The 21,162-nt window shown below is 42.5% G+C and overlaps 1 protein-coding gene across 4 annotated transcripts in view; it reads right to left on the bottom strand.

Moving 5' to 3' along the window:
• Positions 1–21,162, bottom strand: part of ITPR2 (inositol 1,4,5-trisphosphate receptor type 2) — a 356,349-nt gene that overhangs the window by 4,986 nt on the left and 330,201 nt on the right. For all 4 annotated transcript variants that reach the window (XM_073317588.1, XM_073317596.1, XM_073317605.1 and 1 more), the window contains one exon: positions 1,167–1,328. In XM_073317588.1, coding sequence (XP_073173689.1) covers positions 1,167–1,328 — 162 coding nt within the window. The remainder of the gene's footprint in view (positions 1–1,166; positions 1,329–21,162) is intronic.

Raw genomic sequence — 21,162 nt, 5'->3', positions numbered from 1 at the left:
AGGGAGGGGCGCCTGATGACACGGCTTACAGGGTTGGCTTACAGAGAGTTAAAATCAACAAAGGGAGTGGCTTTACATCAAGGAGTATTTCAGGCAGGACTTCATGGAGGGTTCCAATAAGAAATGGTGCACCTAAGTTATTGTTCTTATTGGAACAAGCAGGTTGGTCTGGCCTCTGATTGATACATGACTAGATTTACCTCGCTGCACCTTCTCTGTGAGCGACTGCAGTGTGACCTAGAGGAATGAGTCCCCTAGACGGGGGGTGGGGGGGGTTGCAAATGAGTACAAAACAAATCTGGTCCATTTCTTGTTTTGATACACTCCATCTATCTTTTACATCTTTGGCTGGCAGCCGACAGTGCAGAAGGACTGCATGCCATCCACATCTCATGGCTGCTTGGCAGAAGATGATGCAATAGGACTGCTAGCAATCCGTATCGCCTGCCCGCTCACCGTAAGATGCTTCAATAGGACTGACTGCAGGACTAAAGAGAATGACCTGATCAAGTCACTCCAAATTTAGTCCCTGCGCCCATGTCTGCCCAGGCGCTCCTGATTGACCTCACAGAGGCGACCAGGAGCACCTCGGACATGACGATGATGGCTACCAGTCCTACTGTACCGTCTGCTGCCACAAGGCAAGGGATTGCTGCTGCTGTGTAGCAATGCAGTACCATGTCTGCCAGCACCCAGGAGACATACGGTGACAGTGAGCTGAGCGGGCTCCATGCTTGCCGTGGTATGGCGTCTGCACAGGTAACTCAGGAAAAAAGGCGCAAAATGATTGTCTGCCCTTTCTTTCACGGAGGGAGGGTGGGAAGGGGGGCCTGATGACGTACCCAGAACCACCCACAGCAATGTTTTAGCCCCATCAGGCATTGGGATCTCAACCCAGAATTCCAATGGGCAGCGGAGACTGCGGGAACTGTGGGATAGCTACCCACAGTGCAACACTCTGGAAGTTGACACTTGCCTCTGTACTGTGGAAGCACTCCGCCGAATTAATGCACTTAGAGCATTTTCTGTGGGGGGGGACACACTCGAATATATAAAACCGATTTCTAAAAAACTGACTTCTATAAATTCGACCTAATTTCATAATGTAGACATATCCTAAGCATGTGTTCATAGGTCCGTTTTCTACCCAGCTCAGAAACACTTACCTGTTCCTTAAGCTCAGCAAGCTGACTGGACAGTTGTTTTACAAGACTCATGGTTGTCTCCAACTTTTCTTGCAGGTTTCTAATTTCATTTTGCTCATTGTCACCTTCACTGCTAACCAGGGACATGGCTCGCATTCGAGGGAACCAGTCCAAATTCTTCTCCTACATGTGAATATATTTTTAAAAAATGTTAATCTGGGTTTATCTAATGCTATTAGCCTGAAGTTCTAGAAAGAGAATCATTTGGGGTTCTACTGTGTTTGATACACAGCAAGAGCGATTAAGAAACATTAAAACAGGAAATCACAATATTTTAATATTTTACACTATTAAATGTTTTCTGGCTAAAAAGAAACCAGCTAGGGCAAAATCCTGGCTGCACTGAGGTCACTGACAAAATTCCCATTGACTTCAGTGAGGCCAGATCTTTCATCCCAAGACAAACAGATATTGCCACCTTATCCTTGGAATCCAACCTTTATGTACACTCACAGTGTATAAATATAGACCAGTGCTCACCCTTAGGGTGGCACAGAAGAATGCTGGGAGTGGCAGGAGTGCCATGTGGTGGGGCCAGGGCCAGCCCCCATAGGGGGTGGGGAGGGCGCACCATGCTTCTAGCCCTGCTCCACCCCCAGCCTTCTCCTCCCGTAGTCCCGTTCAGCCCCAAGTCCTGCTCCAGCTCCAGGCCCAGACCTGCCCCACTCCCACTCTGCTGCCAGACCAGTTCCAAACCCAGTGGCAGCTCCACTCCGCCTCCAGCCAGGCTTTGCCGTCATTCCTTCTCTGCCCCCAGCTGCAGCCCCTCCCCCAAACCCAATTCTGCCCCCAGACCAAGCTCCTCTGCTGAGGGAAGCCTTGACTGTGCAGTAATGGAGGGGGAAGCGTGCAGACAGATTCTGTTACTGATAAGGGGGGTGTGACTGAAAAAGTTGGAGTACCACCGATCTAGACACAGTAAAAAATGTAATGAGTGGGATATGGAAGATGGGGTGGAGTAGCATAAAGGGTATTTTTGAGCATTCATTTGGGATGGCTGCACTGTTCTTGAGTATGCATGCAGGATATAATGGATATGTGGGGGGCGGGGAGGATACTGCCCTGTGTGGGGAATGGGAAGAGGAGCCCAAGAAGTCCTGCAGTTTCAGAGCAGGATTACAATCTAGTGTTCCTTAAATGGGAAAATGGTTCCCATGTCTGGTGGTAAGTTACATCACAGGGGCTCTGTCTTCCACACAGAAGTAGGTTAGATCAAAGCCGTACCTTTTGGCAGCACGTAAGTGTAGTGGCATGCATGTGGCTCCTTTTTAAAGGACAAGATGTGCTCTAGAGCATGTACCTTCTAGGCTCCCATTATACCCTAGGAAGCCTCCACCCACCTAGATCTATTTCCCCAGACAGATGAGAGTTGCATACTCTGGAGCCTAACCCAACCCAAGGTGCTCTGGAGCCAAGAGCTTACCTAATATTGTTAGGTTTTGCTCTTTGAAGAACATGCGGGCAAAGGGGAATGTAGCCATAGACTGCTAGTCTACTTTTATTTTGGTTGCACCATGAAAATCTAAAAGTAAACTTGAAACCTTCAGGGGGTTTTCTCTACTTAATCTGAGGTTTCAAATAAATTTCTGTCCAGCTGTTCCTGGTCCTGTCACACTAAAACGACACAATGCAAAGGGAGTTAGACTGTGCAGCTTCATTACATTTTGCAGTACATAGCTGTCAGTCTCACATGCTTGTGAAATGCAGCCTTCCCTAGTCCCGTGCTTTGAAAACATAGGGATCTCAGGATGATTTATTGTGCATGCACAATTCACTTTTCTGTGGGTGATCATTCAAATCAAAATCTTATTTCACCAGCTTTGTTGGTGAGTTTTAATTGAACACAGATTGCATGGTATTTTCTGTTCCATGATTCTGGCGTATACAAGATTAACATTAATTTTCCATGAATATTCTAGTATTCAAAGAACTTCAGCATATGCTTTAACTGAAAGGACAGCCTGGTACTTAAAGTCAAGCTTATGTGAAAGTGCACTGCTGGACTGGTGCCTATCTTTGCCAACATATCTGTCCATAAACTCACCTGACAGAATATTTGCAGAATACAATTTCAAAAGTGGTGCAGCAAATACCATTGAAGCTATTTCCTTTTGAATTGGAATATTCCTGGAAAACTGTCATATTTTTACCTGTTAGTGTCTCTCGCTTTACGAAACACAATACTGCATTATCGTAGAAGGCAGCAAATAGCTGTGGTACCTACTCCCTTTTGCTAAGGCTGAGCATCAAGGTAAACTTTCTTGACCAAGATTGGCAGGATGGGAGCCATTTCAGACTTGTTGCTCTTGTACTGCTGAGCATTGATGTCAGTGTTGTGAAATGCCCATTGTTCTTCCTATTCTCTGCTTCTCCAGAATACAATGCTTTGTTTGGTCTTTTTTTTTTTTTTTTAAGTGGCTGTTGGGTTTGTTTTAGGGCAGTTTTTCTTTCCCCCATGTTTTTTAACCTATACAGCACTGAAATAGTCACAGGAACGTGATATATATTTGAAATAATTTTTGGTGCTGGAAATGTTATGGTATAATTTCAGTCTGCCTGCTCTATGCCCCCACGCCAACTTACTCCCCCACCCTCTGAATAAAGGACTTGTGTGTGGGGGTGGGGAGGGAGGTGGGGCTGGAGTACATGGCACTCTGCATTAGCTGAAGATTGGACAGTGGTCCCTATGGGTCCTTTACTGCTGGCATCATTTAGAGCAGCTCTAAATCACTTCAGCTCCAGGATCAGTGAACGTGAACTACAAGCCCCTCCTCTTCTCAGCTTTGCTTCTACAGAGTGCCAGCACTGGCTAGTAAAGCTGTGAAAAACTCTTAACAAAACCCATTTCATCTGGGCTGTGGCTTTAATTACAAACCAGGAGACTTGGACAAAGTCAAGCCAAAAGATTGGTTGAAGACCAAGAGCTTGGACTGTTTTGAGAGGACCTGAGCCAGCTGATGCATTTGCATGGAAAAGTGACCCTGTGAAGTGAAAGTGTTGACTTTTGCATAGCACTTCCTGGCAGCCCAAGAAGTGATGAGTCAAACAACTGAACACAGGTCTCTCATTTGGCAGTTCAGAGCTCTATCTACAGAGCAGGCAGAATATTGCTCTTTGGCTGCTGACCACACACAGAGGCTAACGTTACCCCATCCACAGTACAGTCAAACTGTGCATTTTTGTATCACAAAACTTTAAGTGGATTTGGAATTCATCAGAACAGTAGGAAATACATTCTGTTCCACCAGTCATTTATAAATATATGCTTTGAATAGGCTGAATCTCATAACACATACAGTTATTAAATTCCCTTGCTGAATTGTTTACTTCTGTTGGTCAATATTAACTCACTTTCTCGATGCATTGTGAATTGCAAAGTTCTATCACAAGATAGTGTGGAAAGATGGTCCAGGGCATGGGTGATGCTATAGTGCTCCTTACTGACAGCACTTGCTAATGGAGACTAAATAATGCATCACACAACTCTAGAAGATTTCAAAATGCAAATTGCAGCGGTTTCTTTGCAGACAGGGTTTATAGTGAAATGTCTACGCAATTGTTGGAAGACTGGCACACTGACTGCTTATCTGCATTGGAGTTATTTTTACCTTCAGTTGATTGCTTGCCAGCTAACTTGAGTTAATTTTTTTTTTTTGTAAAGGCTAGGTTGAATGCTACTCCCTGACATTTGCTCTGGGACATCAGTGTTTCTGGAGCTCAGCCTAGGGTTCACCTTGACCACCTAGCACATGTTAAAACTACGACTTTGCCCTGTCTCCGCAAGGAGTGAAATCTAATAGACTTGAATGGGGGCAAGATTTCATCCTAGGACTTTAAAACTAGTATCTATCGCGCATTCGCTATCCCTTAGTTTAAAAACTACCTCTCTCCTTTGTATGGACAAGCTCTAGAGGCCCTATCTACATAGACCTTTACTTCAATTTAACAGATTGCCAGTCAACATGTCTGAAACACCTAGTGGGGAAACACTGCAAACATTTGTTCCAGGCTACAAATGTTTGTGCTTTAGCTTAGGGCTCGGCTTATGACTGGCAACAAATTAACTTGAGATAAAGTACAGCGTAGGCAAACTCCGAGAGAGTAAACTCTATGGCTGGAAAGTCTGAACCATCTGTATCTGGCTGGGCAGCAGAGGAACAATTTAAGAATTTAAACACAGTTTCTTAAACAGGGCTGAATTCAAGCCAGGTTTCTGCCAGTGTTTTACCACTTCCATTGTGCTCGGGCCTAGGAGACCCAGTCATGGACCTGTACAAACAATGAAAAGCTTATGTGCCGTAGGGGAGCAGGGCCCGTGTAAGAGTGAGCACGCCCAGGTGCTGGGATCCTGGGGTGGAATGTCAGCCAGGCGGGAAGGCTGCTGGGGCAGAAAGTATCTGCAGCCTCATCCCATCAGTTCTTCAGCTCAGCTGAAGAAAGCAGGTGGCGCTATCCAGAGGCTGTGCACAAGCAGGACAGATACTTGATACGGTGAGTCAGTAGCTCTTCTCCCCACCTCTCCCAGTAGCGCTTCCACAGACATTACTGCTGCCCTGTCTTGCTGAATCCTTCAGTGGGATGGAGGCATGCTGCTTGCTGGGACTACAAATTTTGACACAGACCCATGAGGCTCTGTAGTGTTTGGAAGCATTGCTACTTGCCTTGCTTGAGACACCTCCAGCCCTTTCCCTTCGAGGAAGTGTATTCAGAAGAAGCTCTGCACATCTGCCCTCATGAAGCTTTCTATACATTTTTCTCCCTCCTGTGGCTTATTCGGTGGAAATAGAGTTGGGGCCTTGGTCCTCACGTGGGGAAAACTTTGGCTTTTTTTTTTTTTTTTTTTTTTACTTCAATAGGAGAAAAGACTGCAAGGATTTAACAAAGCATAGAAACTCTGGGCAAAGTCTTTGCTAAACCATCCCTCTGTGCAGCCAACTGGCTTCAGCTGAGCTCTCCCGCTGAGCTAAGTCCATGCCTCCTGAGTAACTGGAGGGAGAGATCTCTGGTGTAGTGAGATAGAGGAGAGAGAGAGATCACCAGGAACCAGCAGGAAAGACTGGGCTGAGCTTTTTAAAAACTAGCGAAGAGTGAGAGAAAATAGGCCAATGCATAGGACAGGGGGAAACTAGAAAAATGAAGCCAGTTTAATGGGTGTTTTCTGACTGCCTTAAACACAAGCTTGGAGTGCCATGTCAGTCACGTTGTGATATGCCTTTTATTGCACTGATGTGTATGGAAAGCAGGTGGCGTGGTTCTTAGCTTTTCCCAGACCGTGATCCCAAGTTAAAATAAAAAGCTGAGACGCTCCCCACCCATCTAGCTAGAGAGGGAAAGTGGTTGTGGCTGATTTGTGGGCATAACCTACACCGTTGGGTTATGCCCACAGTCTAGTGGTTAGAGCGTTACACTGGGAAATTGGCTCTAAGGTTCTAATGCTACTTGTTTCAGCATCCTGGACAAGTCATGTATCATCGTGTATCAACCCATCTTACAAAGGGTTATTTATTTACTTCCTAGAGCTAAAGTGTTTCGAGAGCCTCAGACAAAGACTTGACTGACCTCTGAACTTATCTAGCAACAACTTATTTCCAGTAGAGACTGAGAAGTGTTGTTACCAATATGCAAGGCACTGGTGAGACCTCATTGGAAATACTGTGTGTAATTCTAGTCTCCCATGTTTAAGAAGGATGAATTCAAACTGGAACAGGTACAGAGAAGGGCTACTAGGATGATCCGAGAAATGGAAAACCTACCTTATGAGAGGAGACTCAAAGAGCTTGGCTTGTTTAGCCTAACCAAAAAAAAAAAAAAAAAAAAGCCTGAGGGGAGATGTGATTGCTGTCTATAAATACACCAGGGGATAAATACCAGGGAGGGAGAGGAGTTATTTAAGTTAAGTGCCAATGTGGACACAAGAACAAATGGATATAAACTGGCCATCAACAAGTTTAGTCTTGAAATTAGGGGAAGGTTTCCAACCATCAGAGGAGTGAAGTTCTGGAACAGCCTTCCAAGGAGAGCAGTGGGGGGAAGGGGGTGCCTAACTGTTTTCAAGACTGAGCTTGATAAGTTGTATTGAGGGAATGGTATGAGGAGACTGCCTACAATTGCATCTGTGACTGCAGGCAGCAAATATCTCCAATGGCCAGTGATGGGACACGAAGATGGGGAGGCTCTGAGTTACTACAGAGAATTCTTTCCCCGGTGTCTGGCTGGTGGACCTTGCGCACATGCTCCAGTCTAACTGATCACCATAGTTATCATCAGGAAGGAATTTATTCCCAGGGTCAGATTGGAAGAGACTCTGGGTTTTTTTTTGCCTTCCTTTGCAGCATGGGGCATGGATCACTTACAGATTTAAACTAGTGTAAATGGTGGATTCTCTGTACCTTGATGTCTTTAAATCATGATTTGAGGACTTCAGTAACTCAGCCAGAGCTTATGGGTCTCACAGGAGTGAGTAGGTGACATTCTGTGGCCTGCAACGTGCACGTCAGACTAGATGATCATGGTGGTCCCTTCTGGCTTTAAAGTCTGTGAGGTCTATTACAGTAGTCTTTGTAATGTTCGCTACATATTAGTCAGGAATGCCGCATTGCTGTGCTCTAAGTATTCCACTGTTTTGGGGCATACTAATTAGTGGATGTTGAAGGGGCATTATGATGCTGTATGGGCAAAGCCTCTTACAGCTTTAGGTACACAATGCTTTCCGGCCTCTAACATTACACAGTCATAAACAACTCTCCAGTTCTGTACTCTCGTGGTGAAATCCTGGCTTCACTGAAGTAAGTGGGGCCAGGATTTCACCCTGGGTCTGTCTATATGATCAGAACCATTATTAGGATATACTGCTGGGGAATAATCCATCTGGATCCATCAGGTGTGTCTCAGCATGAACACAAACTTCAGGCAGTGCTGGTTTCAGTTAGACTATGATCTATATCCAAAGCATAGATCTGCAAGTCCCTTTCACACCTAGATTCTTATAGCACACGGCTTTGCTCAAATTCCCAGGCAGGTTTAAGGGCAAGATATGGTCCTAAAATCTCTAGTTATAGAGCTCCCACAGCCACTGTAGAAAAAAGGAGTTTAAATCTTCAAACTGTCTTGTGCATTATGACATAGTGCTATAACCATTTTGTGATTTAATTAAAGTCAATAATAATTTGGCTCAGTGCATGATTCAGCTAATCCATCGTTTGATAAACATTCACCCTAAACTACAACCAAAATAGCTTTCTGCAAATCCTGTTTGACACTTTAATGTTAAGACTGTATTTGATAAGCAATCTGCCCTTTGTAATATAGAGAAGAGAATTCCAAACTGTTAAGCATCTGTATGCTCTGAGAATGATAACTCAGCAATTACAGATAAATCTTTATACAGTAAGAACACTAATGGCTGGAGCTACCACTGTGCTGATCCATTCCATATCTTCACAGCATGGGCATGGGGGAGAGAAAACAATAGAAATATTTTTGCCACGAGAGCGAGGTTGCAATCGACACCTAGAATTGCAGCCTGCTTTACTAACTTCACTTGATTAAATATTTGTTTCTGGACTATAGTAGAGTATAGCCTTGATTCCAAAATACCAGATGCACTGCATGACTATTATCCAGGCATTTCAATGTGGTGTTGGGTGACTTTGTGCTTATGTGTGTGGCAGAAAAAGAGGTGTGGTTTTTTGGGTTTTTTTTTAAGCATACAATAGCCTAGATTTTCAAAAATGATTTTTGGATGCCTCTGTTTTTGGCCCAACTTGACATCTTAACAGGCCTAGATTTTCCAAGGGAAGGTGCCCAGCAATTCCTGAAAATTAGGCCCCTTTAAGGTTGGGGCACCCAAAAACGGGGGGCACCCAAAATCACTTTTGACAATCTTGGCCATCGTGTGCAGAATGAATCATATTTAGTACAATTGAATACAGTATTTCCCTCCCACAGCTGTATTAAGCTAGAACTTTTCTGTTTACTTTCCTCTGCATGTGGACTGCTGCAGCTACTGTGCTTTTGTTGTTTGCTCTAACCAACCCTGCATTCTTGCTACTTGTCTAATTTCTAGCTGCCCTCGTCTCCAGCTATGGGCCAAATCATCCTTGCTGCCGCTGTGAGTGGAGGGTAAGAAGTCAGGAGCTCTGCATGGGGCTGTGGAAGAAGAGGGCACCCCCCTATTTACTGTTCACACTACTTCTTGACCCCGTGGAAGCCCCTGTCTAGGTGCTACACAAAGCTGAGGATCTGCAGGTTGGGAGAGAATGAGCTGGGGGATGTGGCAGGAGACTAGCCACTCCCAACAGCATTGTTCCCCCTTTAATTCCCTGCCCGAGTTAGGGTATGTCTACACTGCATACTCCTTACGGTGGTGCGTAGAGTACATACACCGCATGCCCCCCTAGCACAGGTATGAATAGCAACGTAGACAGGCAAGTAAAGATGTGGTATGAACCCTGTGTGGCTCTCTCCATGTCTAACCTGCTATCCTTAGCAGTATAATGTCCTGCTAAGTCCCGGCTGCTGGAGCCTTTCCTGGCAGCAGGGAGAGGCAGTGGGGAAAGGCTCCAGCAGCCTTTCACTGACACGTGTAGCTACGCAGCGTAGTGTGGACATAGTAGTCTGCTTTTTACTACAGCATGTAGCTATGCATACTCTGTGCCACGGCCAGTGGCATGCAGGGTGGACGTACTTAAGGAGGTTTCCTGCCAATGCTCTTACACCATACGTCCCGCTACTATCCTCGTGATGGGGGTGGTGGTCCAGGACAGAAGTGGTGCTAGAATCCATGGCACTGTGGCTTTGTCTGAGCTCTGCTGCAATGGAGGCTGGGAGGAAGTGCAGAGGCACAAAGCCTCTGTGAAAATGGGTATTCCCTTCCCCCCCAGAAAGGAAATTTTAGTGCAAACTTCTGGGTTTTCTAGTCCCTCTGCATTCGGTTTAACTTCATTTGGGATACTGTGGTTCTGTGTTACAGTATTTTTATCATCTTCATCCACTGCCTCAAGAGAGCTGTGACTGATGCTTATGCATTATGAATAAAATCTGCTTTACCCTCCTCTCCCACCCTCTGTCTATTCTTGCCTCTTGTCATGATCCTAAACTCTCTGATCCAGGGCCTACCTTAATGACCTGTTTATACAGCACCTAGCACAGTGGGGCCATGAACCTTGACTAGGCTACTGTACTGCTACTAATCACAATCACATGAGGCAGTGGCTTTGCTGAATCTATCCACTCCCCCTGTGTGCAAACATTTTGTCATTAATTATGCACCACTTTGAAATACCCTGTCCTCCTCCTCTGTGCACACGCCTCTACTCCTTGCATCTGAGGCAAGCTCTACAGACAATTTTTTTTACTGGTATAATTAAGTCAGTTAAGGGTGTAACTTCTTGCTAAAGTAGTTATACCCCTACAACAATTCCTTAATGGCTTGGATAGTGGAGTGAAGAATGTGTTTGTTTATACCATTTGCAGGTGACACAAAGCTGGGAGGGGTTGCTAGCACTTTGGAGCATAGGGTTAGAATTCCAAACGATCTTGACAAATTGGTCTGAAATCAACACGATGAAAATAGGAAGGAAAAATCAAATGCACAAAATGGGCATCAACTGCCTGGTGGTGGTAAGTACTGCTGGAAAGAATCTGGGGGTTACCGTTGATCATGAATTTAAAACATAAGCAAACACCGTGATGCAGTTGTGAAAAAGACTAATATCCTTCTGGGCTGTATTAAGAGGAGTATCCTATGAAAGTCGCAGGAGGTAACTGTCCCCCTCTCTTTGGCACTGGTGAGGCCTCAGCTGGAGCACTGTGTCCAGTTCTGTGCACCACACTTCTAGAAAGCAGCCAAAAGCGATGAAGGGTTTAGAAAACCTGACCTATAAGGTAATAAAAGAAAGTGGAAATGTTTAGTCTTCAGAAAAGACAATTGAGGGGGGGAACCTAATAAACAGCCTTGAAATGTTAGGGGCTATTTACAAAGAGGACTGGGAGCAATTGTTCTCCATGTCCACTGAAGGTAGGATGAGTAATGGGCTTAATCTGCAGCAAAGGAGATTTAGGTCAGATATTAGGAAAAACTTTCCAACTCTAAGGATAGTTAAGCTCTGGAACAGGCTTCCAAGGGAGGCTGTGGAATCCCTATCACTGGAAGCTTTTGGCAAGTGGTTGTCCAACGTGTTCTTAAGGAGGCCTAGGGTATTTGGTCCTTGACGATTTCTCAAGCTCCCTTCCAGCCCTACATTTGTATAATTCTAACCCTTAGTGTGAATGCAGTTATAGTGGTATTGCTTATTCCCCATCCTGTACGGGAATAGCTGTACTGGTATAAATATGCTCATACTGCATCCAGTGGGGTTGGGGGAAGTACAGCTTTTAACTATATTGGTGTAGTTTTGGCAGCATAATTTATGTACAGATACGGCCCAAGTTCTTTCCAGACTCCCTTCCCTTTCCATCTTCTTACATCTTTCTCCTTCCTCTGGTGCATCTCCACAGAGTTCATTTCTCACTCCTCTGCTGTTTCTATTTCTCTGTCTTATCTCTACCTTAAACCTGAGGATTGATCACGTGTACATATTTTCATAGCTCCCAATGACATCCTCTCAACATAAAATTTGGCACTTAATAATTGCTGCTTCTTTTAAATTCCCAAAGTTACTAGTAGATGTGACACATACATTTACTTTGCACCTATCTACAGCTTTGTCAGGCATGGGTAGTGGCTATGTTTTGAGAGAAACACTTTAAATTAGAGTTAACTAAATTATTCTAAAATAATCCCTGGCTTTTATATACTAAGCAACATCATCTGGTCTAGACATTAGATGATAAATGTTCTTGGGTTTTTAAAACAGATGTTGGTACAAAACACAATGTAAATCATAGCCTGTATGTAGATATAGTAAATTTCTGCTTAGTAGTAACAGTCTATTACATCTGAAACTGAAATGCATCTTTAGCTCTCACTTTACTTACATGGATGTGCCTTCAATATTCTGGCATTAAATGCATGTATCCTTAAATTCAGAGCTTTTTAATGTACCATGCATATGATTCACCTTAATTTCAACTTCCCCACCAGAAAGAGGAAGAACAGGTAATGTGATGTGAATCACTGTGGAAAAGTACATAGGGCTCTCTAATTGTCCTTTACAACTCAAGTTGGTCCTGTTGTTAAATCATGTAGGTTTAATTTGTTAACTTCATTCCCCTCCACCCACTTCCAGCAGAACGTTTTAGTGGATACATTGGTTGGTTGGATTGACTCCTATTGTATATTTCTGCTTGGGCCATTTCTTGCTATTCACACATTACCAAATTATCTGTACTAGTGTACTCAATATCCTACTTTAAAAAAAAAATCATTGACTTGGTATTGATGCAAGGTGCCAAAATGAGAAGACTGTAGACACGATTCAAACTTTCTCAGCTTTTGTGTGGGTAACTGCCATGCAAGCATTCTGTATGCTACCCTTCTAATAGGTTTCTCCTGTGCCCTGGAAAGATCACCAAGGTAGTCTCTGTATACATTCATTCAGTCCTTGGCCTCTCTGCAGGAAGTGCCAAAAACATTTGCCAGCTAGTGTCAGTGGAAGTACTGGTTTGATATAGTTGAACAAAGATCAGGTGTAAAACCTTGCTGCTATCCACTATCGTACAAAAAGTTTTGAGTAAATCTTTTGGTTTCATACTTGTTGCATATATAATATATATATATATATATATATATATATATATTCTTTACACTTAACCTTAATTCTCTTGCCCAGTCAGTTTGCACTTTAAAGATGAAAACAGAGTACTTGTAACCTCAGTTTGGTGTAGCAGAGTCTCTAGGTAATTTAAAAACACAGCTGAAGACTTTTCTGTTGGATACTTCCGGCCTGACTCTGTTCTCAGTTGCACAGGTTATATCTCAATTTGGAATAATGCCATTGCAGTATAATTCCCTTAACTGCAATGGCATTATTCCAAATTGAGATACTCCTAAACACTGTTTAAAATCTGGATCTGAATTTTGGGCTTTGGGCCCATTTTGACACAGATACTTAGTGCAATATCAAATTTAAAATACAACACTTTTTTTAACTCTATTGATTACAGAACTACAATATTTTTTAAAATACTCATCATACATAGATATTCTAGCCTAACCACTCAAAGCAGAGAAGAAAATCCTGTGTTTACTTCAAACCTGATGGTTTGAAAGTGACACCAAGCAACATGACAAACTTTAAGTCATGCTGGGTCAAATTTTCAAATGTGCAGGCCACTGGCCCATGTAGATTTTGTGCATTCATTTGCTGTATCCACAGATCCCTGCACAAAAATGAAGGCCAAACAGAGGTACCTTTGATGGTTTTGCCTAATATGCCTGCATTGGAGGCAGATCCTGCAAGGCACTGGGTGTTTTCCTGTGACATACCAAGCATCATCTACCGCACTAACTTCGGGAGGTGCTCAGAAACTAGAAAAAGTTTGTCTTCGGTTTAAAATATCTACTCACTTAAATCTTGAATGATGTTCTATTGTAGATGTTGTAAACATAGATCAACAAAAGAAAAACAAGTTACCTTGTGAATCTTTAGCAGCTGATACTGTTGTTTAGCTCTTTTTCTGCAAACATAGGATATTTGAACTGTCTGCTGCCCAGTTCTGTTTTAAAAATTATCAATTAGAAATAGTTCTATACTGTACAATCTAGTCACATTTCCATGTTGAGAACAGCCACCTGTTTAGTTTCACATACCCAGAGTTATTCTGTTGGGTACTGCAAGTGAAATCATGACAAGGAAATTCAAAACAGGAAAATCATAATCCTGTGTAAATAAAATACTGCACACAAAAAGGATGTTCACTAAATATCATTTAAAATTTCCTGTTTGTTCTGGAGCCTCTTTAAAGCTACGATACCAAGTTTTCAAAACTGTAATACAATTCCTGATCAACTGAATTTTGTAGGGTTCTAGTATATATAAATTGGCTGCATCCAAATTGCAATCTGATATATACTTCTATCTCAAAATGCCCTCTGAGCCAATTGTGCTGGTAATATTGCAAGGCTTCATGATGTGAAAAATACATCACTGTCATTTCAATTGAACACAAAGGTTCCTGTTTTTGATACAGCATTTTTAACCGTCTTAACAAGTTTTTGCAAAACTATTGTACACAACAAACATTTTACACTTTGTCCCACAGATACCATTTGCCAACCTGATTGATTTCTTTCTCTACAAGTAATCTGATTTCTACATGCTATACATCATCTTTAATAAAGGAGAAGATATAATCTTAGCTTTTTATCATACAAACATCCACCAAAGGGGAGAGAGAGAGAGAGATTTCATGAACCAGCCTTGCAACCAAATAGAAAAATCTGACACACAACACCTAATGCAGATTCTGAAAGATAAATGGTGCAATGAGACACAAGTTATTCAAATTCAGTAAGCTTAAACAGAGAGATATGACTCTGTAAATTTTTTTTTCTGCCCACAACAGAGTGGAAAATAAAGGATGTAATTTTGTTTAGTGTCAACTTCTGAAAATATATCACTAGCACTGGGCAGTGATCCAAACCACCAAGTATTACTCTCTCTGGTCTTCAGGATAGCTCAGAGACAAACCAGCTCTCAAGATGTCTATCCCATAAGTTAGAATCACAATATAAACAAGTCTGCCCATAACTATGCCCACCTCAGCCTACGTCCTCCTCAAGAGCCTTAAAGAAGAGGAGCTTTGCCACATGTGTGGAAGGTCTGCCTGGACTCTGGCAGATTGGCAGGAGGAAGTGGGAGTGGGGAGAAGGGGATCTGAGTTCCCAAATCAAGGCACAGTCTCCTGGATTTCTCATAGCAGAAATAGTCTTGAAGGCCAAACGGTGAAGTAAGCCTCTTACAGCCTGTTAGTGTAGCTCACTAGACAGGCATTATTAGTCTTTCAAATGCAGAGAAAATAATAGACAGCCTGGAATTGTGCCACTCTACCACTAGTTAGCCAGGAACAACTAGTCTTTTTGGACCATCTCAAAGCACTGTTTCTGTTCCCTGAAAAAAAAAAGCTCAGGGCTGTTATTTTTAAAGACTTCATTATAGCTGCAGGCAATGGGATAACTCTCTTCTACTAGGAAGTGGTTTTGTTTTTTAACCCCCCTCAAACTCTTGGTTTGACTTCTGCCTGTGCCATGCTGCAAGAGAGGTGTGTAAGGCAAAAGCTATTTGCTGAAAAATTAGTATGACAGCTGTAGTTGAGCCTGATTGCATACTGGTCCAATTGATGTTAATATAAACTTTTATATTAACTTCGAAGGGAACAGGCCCTTTGTCTTAAATTCCAACAGCACGGGGATTACTAATTTTGGATTTCTGGAAATAATTTGCATAAGTTTTAGCCACCAGGTTTGTTTGGAGGTAGATTTACCCTATGGACTCCTTCTTAATTTTCCCTCCTGTATCCTATTCTGAAGGGCCCATGTCTAATCAACTCATCATCTAGTCAAGCAGAGCTGTTCTGTCTCACACCCCAGGTCAGCAAACTATTTGTGGGTTGACTGGAGAACAATTCTGCAAGGGGTGACTGAGCCCCCTGGATGGGAGTGGAAGATGCTTGGAGGATAGGATCCCTGCACAGTAATGGGATTTTATGGAGTAGTTATTTTCTGGGGAAAACGTCTAGTACAAGATGGGGGAACACCCCTAAAGAGTAGCCTAGATCAGTGGCCTCTCATTCTTGACACATGCTTGAACTGGATAACATCCTGCTAAACTGGGGAGCTAGTATACTTTTTTTGCATTTGAGGGACCACATATTGCAACTGCTTGAATCTGGTGCCTGATGAGGTGGTGGGTTTTTCCCCTCTCTCTGAGATCATGTGAGTTTCATTCACTCCTTGCAGAAAGATACAAATAAATAGAGAATCTCCTGCTCTCAGATCACCTGAAACAAATCCTATAACTTTACTCACAGGTCTGATTCTATTAGGTTCTATGACATTGGGTCCCTTCCAACCCTGATATTCTATGGGTTTGTGTATGCTAACTCTTTTCCTGTTCTGTAAGAAACAAAACAAGTGTCCAAGTTAGAAAATTAGGCAGATTTCTTTGATGGCTTATTTTATGAAAACCCACTGCAGAAAAATCTATTGTAGTTCCTTGGAAATTACTCTGTTAGTGAGACCTCAGATCTTATTTAACACCAGGATTTTGTGCTATTTGGTTTCACTACTGTGGTAACTAATTACTCAGTGTGGCATGCATCTTATCAGTCATTAAAAACTTATTAAGCAAAAAGTTGCATGGCTTTATGATATATACATAAGTCTCACTCTTACCACGGATGCTTTGATAACATTTGTGGGGTTTTTTTAATTTCATGGAAGGCGGCCGGATTTCAAGGTAAAATGCATTATTAGTATCCCATAAAGCCAACGTAGGCGTGATCCAGCAGAGTACTTAAGCACATGAATAATCCCATTGAAGTCAATGCACTGCTGGATCAGGAACCTAGGGGTGCACTAGTATTTATGAGAATTGAACAATACAGCTTTTTTATAGTGAGCCTATCAACGTATCTTTCAGGCCTAAGTTTGTTGTGCAGTATCACCATATGCTGAAGTTTCTCTGTTTCAGGTGTAGGACTCTGCCTCAGCTACTGGATTGTGTTTAGCAATCGAAGAGCATAATAAAATCTAGTGAGCGTTGTACAGAATTAGCAGGACAACTACTGCCCCATGAGTTGAAAAAGTGACTGATAGCAGGGTACAGAAATCCTGGAAGTCAAAGCTTTGAGTATTACTGCCCAATAGATATTACACTTTAAACCCGGAGGGGCCACTATGGCTGGCTATGAACTAAGCATCCCCTTTTGTTTATTTAAATTATACACACACACACTCTTATTACAACCTTAAATATAATTGGGAAGGAAAGAGCAGCTCTTCCCTTTCTCCACAACTTCTTCTCTTCCATGGTGGCTTGCCTTGAGAACCCCATTCTTCTTTCTTTTGGAACATCTTTTTTTCTCTTTCTCCACCTACTTCTATTTCGGTAACCTCCTCTTTAACTACTTCCTCTAAAGGGAAGTTTGTTCACCCTGCAGCACCTGACAACTGCCTTTGGGGCTCAATTCTCTTTGATGGTGGCAGTATCTGAGGGCACTTTTGAGGCCTGAAGACACAGGTGAGCAGCAGACACCACCAATTTGTTCAACTTAATTTTACCCATTCACCACACCCTCACATATAATTTGAAAGCTTATTTTGTCTACTTTAAGATGAGGTATGATGGAGAGTTGTCACAGGGTGCTGTTACCATAGAAATGGGGATAAACAATGATACCAACATGTTAAAGGAATGCAGATATTTGAAAGTGTGTTTTTTTAAATGACTTATTTCAAGACATAAAACTAGATTGCTTTGAGGTCACAATCTAAAAGATAAAATGAAAATCTAATAAATGTGTATAGATAGCAGTGAAATGCAATAGTGCTGCTGACATTTCTAGTCAACAGCATTGTTCATCATTTCGGTCTCAGTGCATGAGTTACCAGTCTTCATTGCCTCGGCATGTACACAGTTCTGTGCAGGGAAAATTGTTCTGACAAAGACACGGTTGATTGTGCAGTGACCCTTAGTGGTATAGGCACAAATAAGGTCTTGTAGAAGCTCAGATGCCATGGGGCCCTTGAAAAATACAGGAAGTGGTTCATCAACATTTTTCCATCCATGCAGCAATGGTGATCCCATATCTAGCTTACCTATGTGCAAAGACATCCAATTCTCTGTTTGCCAAAATGCTCTTTTGACATGTTCTTCCAAACTGACCTCACTGGTGGGAATTGGGCCAGTGACTTGTACTTTTTTGATGGCTAGACTCAGGCTCAAGTAGTTTGGGGCTTGCTCTGGTCACACAGCACTGCTACCACATTCCTTGCTGCACAGATTGTGGTTTGTGTCACTCTCTCCCAACTTAGCAAGATCTCTGAAGTGGTAAGCTTCCTCTCTTTTGACAACATCAAACAGATGTTTTTTTCCTCAATACCAAATAGGGATGACACAGCCACATCCAGTTAATGCACATGCAGCAGAAGTCAGGAGTGAGTGTGTCACAAATTGCATGCACAGGTATGGAGTGGGACTTGTTCATTGTGCTGGTAATGATGCCTAATCCATGTGTTGGGTGTTCCATTTTTGGGAAGTAGTAAACAGCAAGGATCAAAATATTTATAGCAGATGATCTAATTGCTATGGTTCCTTTTGACCAAAAGCCATATTGGCACATACAGCATGTAGAAACATCTTTTTGTCTGCTTGCTCTTGAGTACTGTAGAAGTCTTGAGCTTCTTCAGTACCTCTACTGGTGATGGATTTTGCTACTTCACCATTGGCAAAACCTCCAGCAAGCAGGAGTGTCTGTTTTAGGTGTGCTCCTACACTCAGGTGGATGTGGATAAATTGGAGAGAGTCCAGCGAAGGGCAACAAAAATGATTAGGGGACTGGAACACATGAGTTATGAGGAGAGGCTGAGGGAGCTGGGATTGTTTAGCCTGCAGAAGAGAAGAATGAGGGGGGATTTGATAGCTGCTTTCAACTACCTGAAAGGGGGTTCCAAAGAGGATGGCTCTAGACTGTTCTCAATGGTAGCAGATGACAGAACGAGGAGTAATGGTCTCAAGTTGCAGTGGGGGAGGTTTAGATTGGATATTAGGAAAAACTTTTTCACTAAGAGGGTGGTGAAACACTGGAATGCGTTACCTAGGGAGGTGGTAGAATCTCCTTCCTTAGAGGTTTTTAAGGTCAGGCTTGACAAAGCCCTGGCTGGGATGATTTAACTGGGAATTGGTCCTGCTTCGAGCAGGGGGTTGGACTAGATGACTTTCTGGGGTCCCTTCCAACCCTGATATTCTATGATTCTATGATTCAGGTGAATTTTGAATGAAATATTCGCAGAAGAATTTTATAAGTGATTACTTGTTGGATGCCACATTTAGAAGCTTTTTCCATGGAGGCACTGGGCATCTACCAATCACCTGGTATTTCTTGCATCCAACCTTAGATCCAGCACTGTCTTTCTGCAGTTTTCACATGTCAAAAATGTTGATTACAAAATTAGCGTTGTCAAATCCTTACAGGATGTGCCTCAAGTACTCAGCAGCCAATTCACTGAATGTGTGAAACTTGTCTCCCAGCCATGGCATCTTTGCTGTACACTGCTCTTAGCTCACGGATTCGTTCAACTTTGTCCATCTCATTGTTCCATAAGCATGGAGGAGGGGTATAGACACGAGTCCTATTGGGTGACTAAGAACAACTGCCATTGAAATAGCACCTCTGATTCTTGCTAAGGAAAGGGCTCTGCAGAAAATTTCTGGAATGATAGCTCCTGTGATTGTCCCTTTCTTGCCAAACTTCAATTTGGTCTTCTTGGCCCTATCAGCAAATATTTTTTGATGCCAGATTTCTTGACTGGACTGAAGCAGCGCCATGTCCCATCACAATCAAGTACACCTCTCAATCTGTCCACTTTTTCTTCACCAACATCTGCTGCTGCTACATGCAAGCGACTAGATATGTTGTTAAGCACACCTGGATGTGATACAGGGTTAAATGAGTTTCACATTGTTGATATGACATAGGTGGTAAGAGCTGTAACATCCTCTTCAGGGCCGAGGTGTGACTTTGCCTTCACTACTTCATGTCAGGCCATTCCTCCTCTCATAGCTTTTGCGTATTCATAATATGAAGGTGAGTACTGTTGTTGCTAACACGGACCAGTGCATAAGTGTCAGTGAAATAAAAGGTTGGTTTCTAGACCATTTCAAAGGCTAGTAGTGCATGCATAGGCAACAACAAACTCAAACTTCCTAGCAGGCAGCCCAGGTGCTACATTGTATGTACAAAAAGCTTACAAGTGGAGAAGCAGTAGGAATTCATATTATCTATCCCCTATGCTGTGCAATCTACTGCAACTCACAACCTGCAATGTGAGGAAAATGACAGACTTGTGAGCTGCTTTTTGACAATTAAGAATAGCCAATGTGAAAACATTTTATGTTCGTAAATTGTAAAATGTTGGTATTTGCCATTTTTGCCTCATCATTTCTTGGGGGAAATAAACTTGCCCATCCAAAATCCATACAAATCTTAATATGTTGGGTAGCTTTGACCAATAAACAACACTTTACTGTTTATGTTAATTTCAATACCTTAACTGTAATTGTGTTTCTTGAATTGTGCAAAAATGATGCACACGTTTTGGGTACCTTGTTTCACCTGCCTACAGGCTTACAGCACTGCTTGGTAGCTCTGTATCATACCTCATCTAACCATATGTAAAATAAGTTTTCAGATGATACAGAGTGGGTGTCTGTGCATTAAAACTACAGCCCTTTTGGGAGAATTGCTGCATGCCTAACAGGAGTACATTGCCATTGCTCAGCTAACACAAACTTAGAGGAGGTAGCAGTACTGTAACTCAAAGACAGGGGAGGGAGGGATTTTATAGAAGGATATGTGAGATATTTGATGTGACTTGTTCTGAGAACTCCCCAAAATTTGCTTTCTTCTTTTTCATGGGTTTTTATATTACATATAGCTTTGCACTTCTGGCAACAAAAAGTGTCAATAATTTTCACCTCAGGCTCATGCTTTAAGTCCATGAACAGCAAGCTGAAATGGGATATTTTACAGCAGTATCCCATTATAGCTAGCTATGAAGAGCCTAAACTCCCCCTGGCTTCAAGGGGAGCAGGATAGGGCCTATAATCTTTCACCGGGGATTCCCTTACTTTAGGTAGTTGGCCTAACCCAACATTCTTTGCCTGTGCTTTTGACTGTCTCAATCACTTTGGTTTTTAGAGCAGAATTTAGCTGATTATGTAATTATACTAATTACATACTTTTGTGTAAATAAGCAATACCTACATAATTATATTATGACATGTAGTGAGATGTT

This window comes from Lepidochelys kempii, chromosome 1 (assembly GCF_965140265.1).
Source record: "Lepidochelys kempii isolate rLepKem1 chromosome 1, rLepKem1.hap2, whole genome shotgun sequence".
Lineage (NCBI taxonomy): Eukaryota > Metazoa > Chordata > Testudines > Cheloniidae > Lepidochelys > Lepidochelys kempii.
This window is presented reverse-complemented; position numbering and strand designations above follow the sequence as displayed.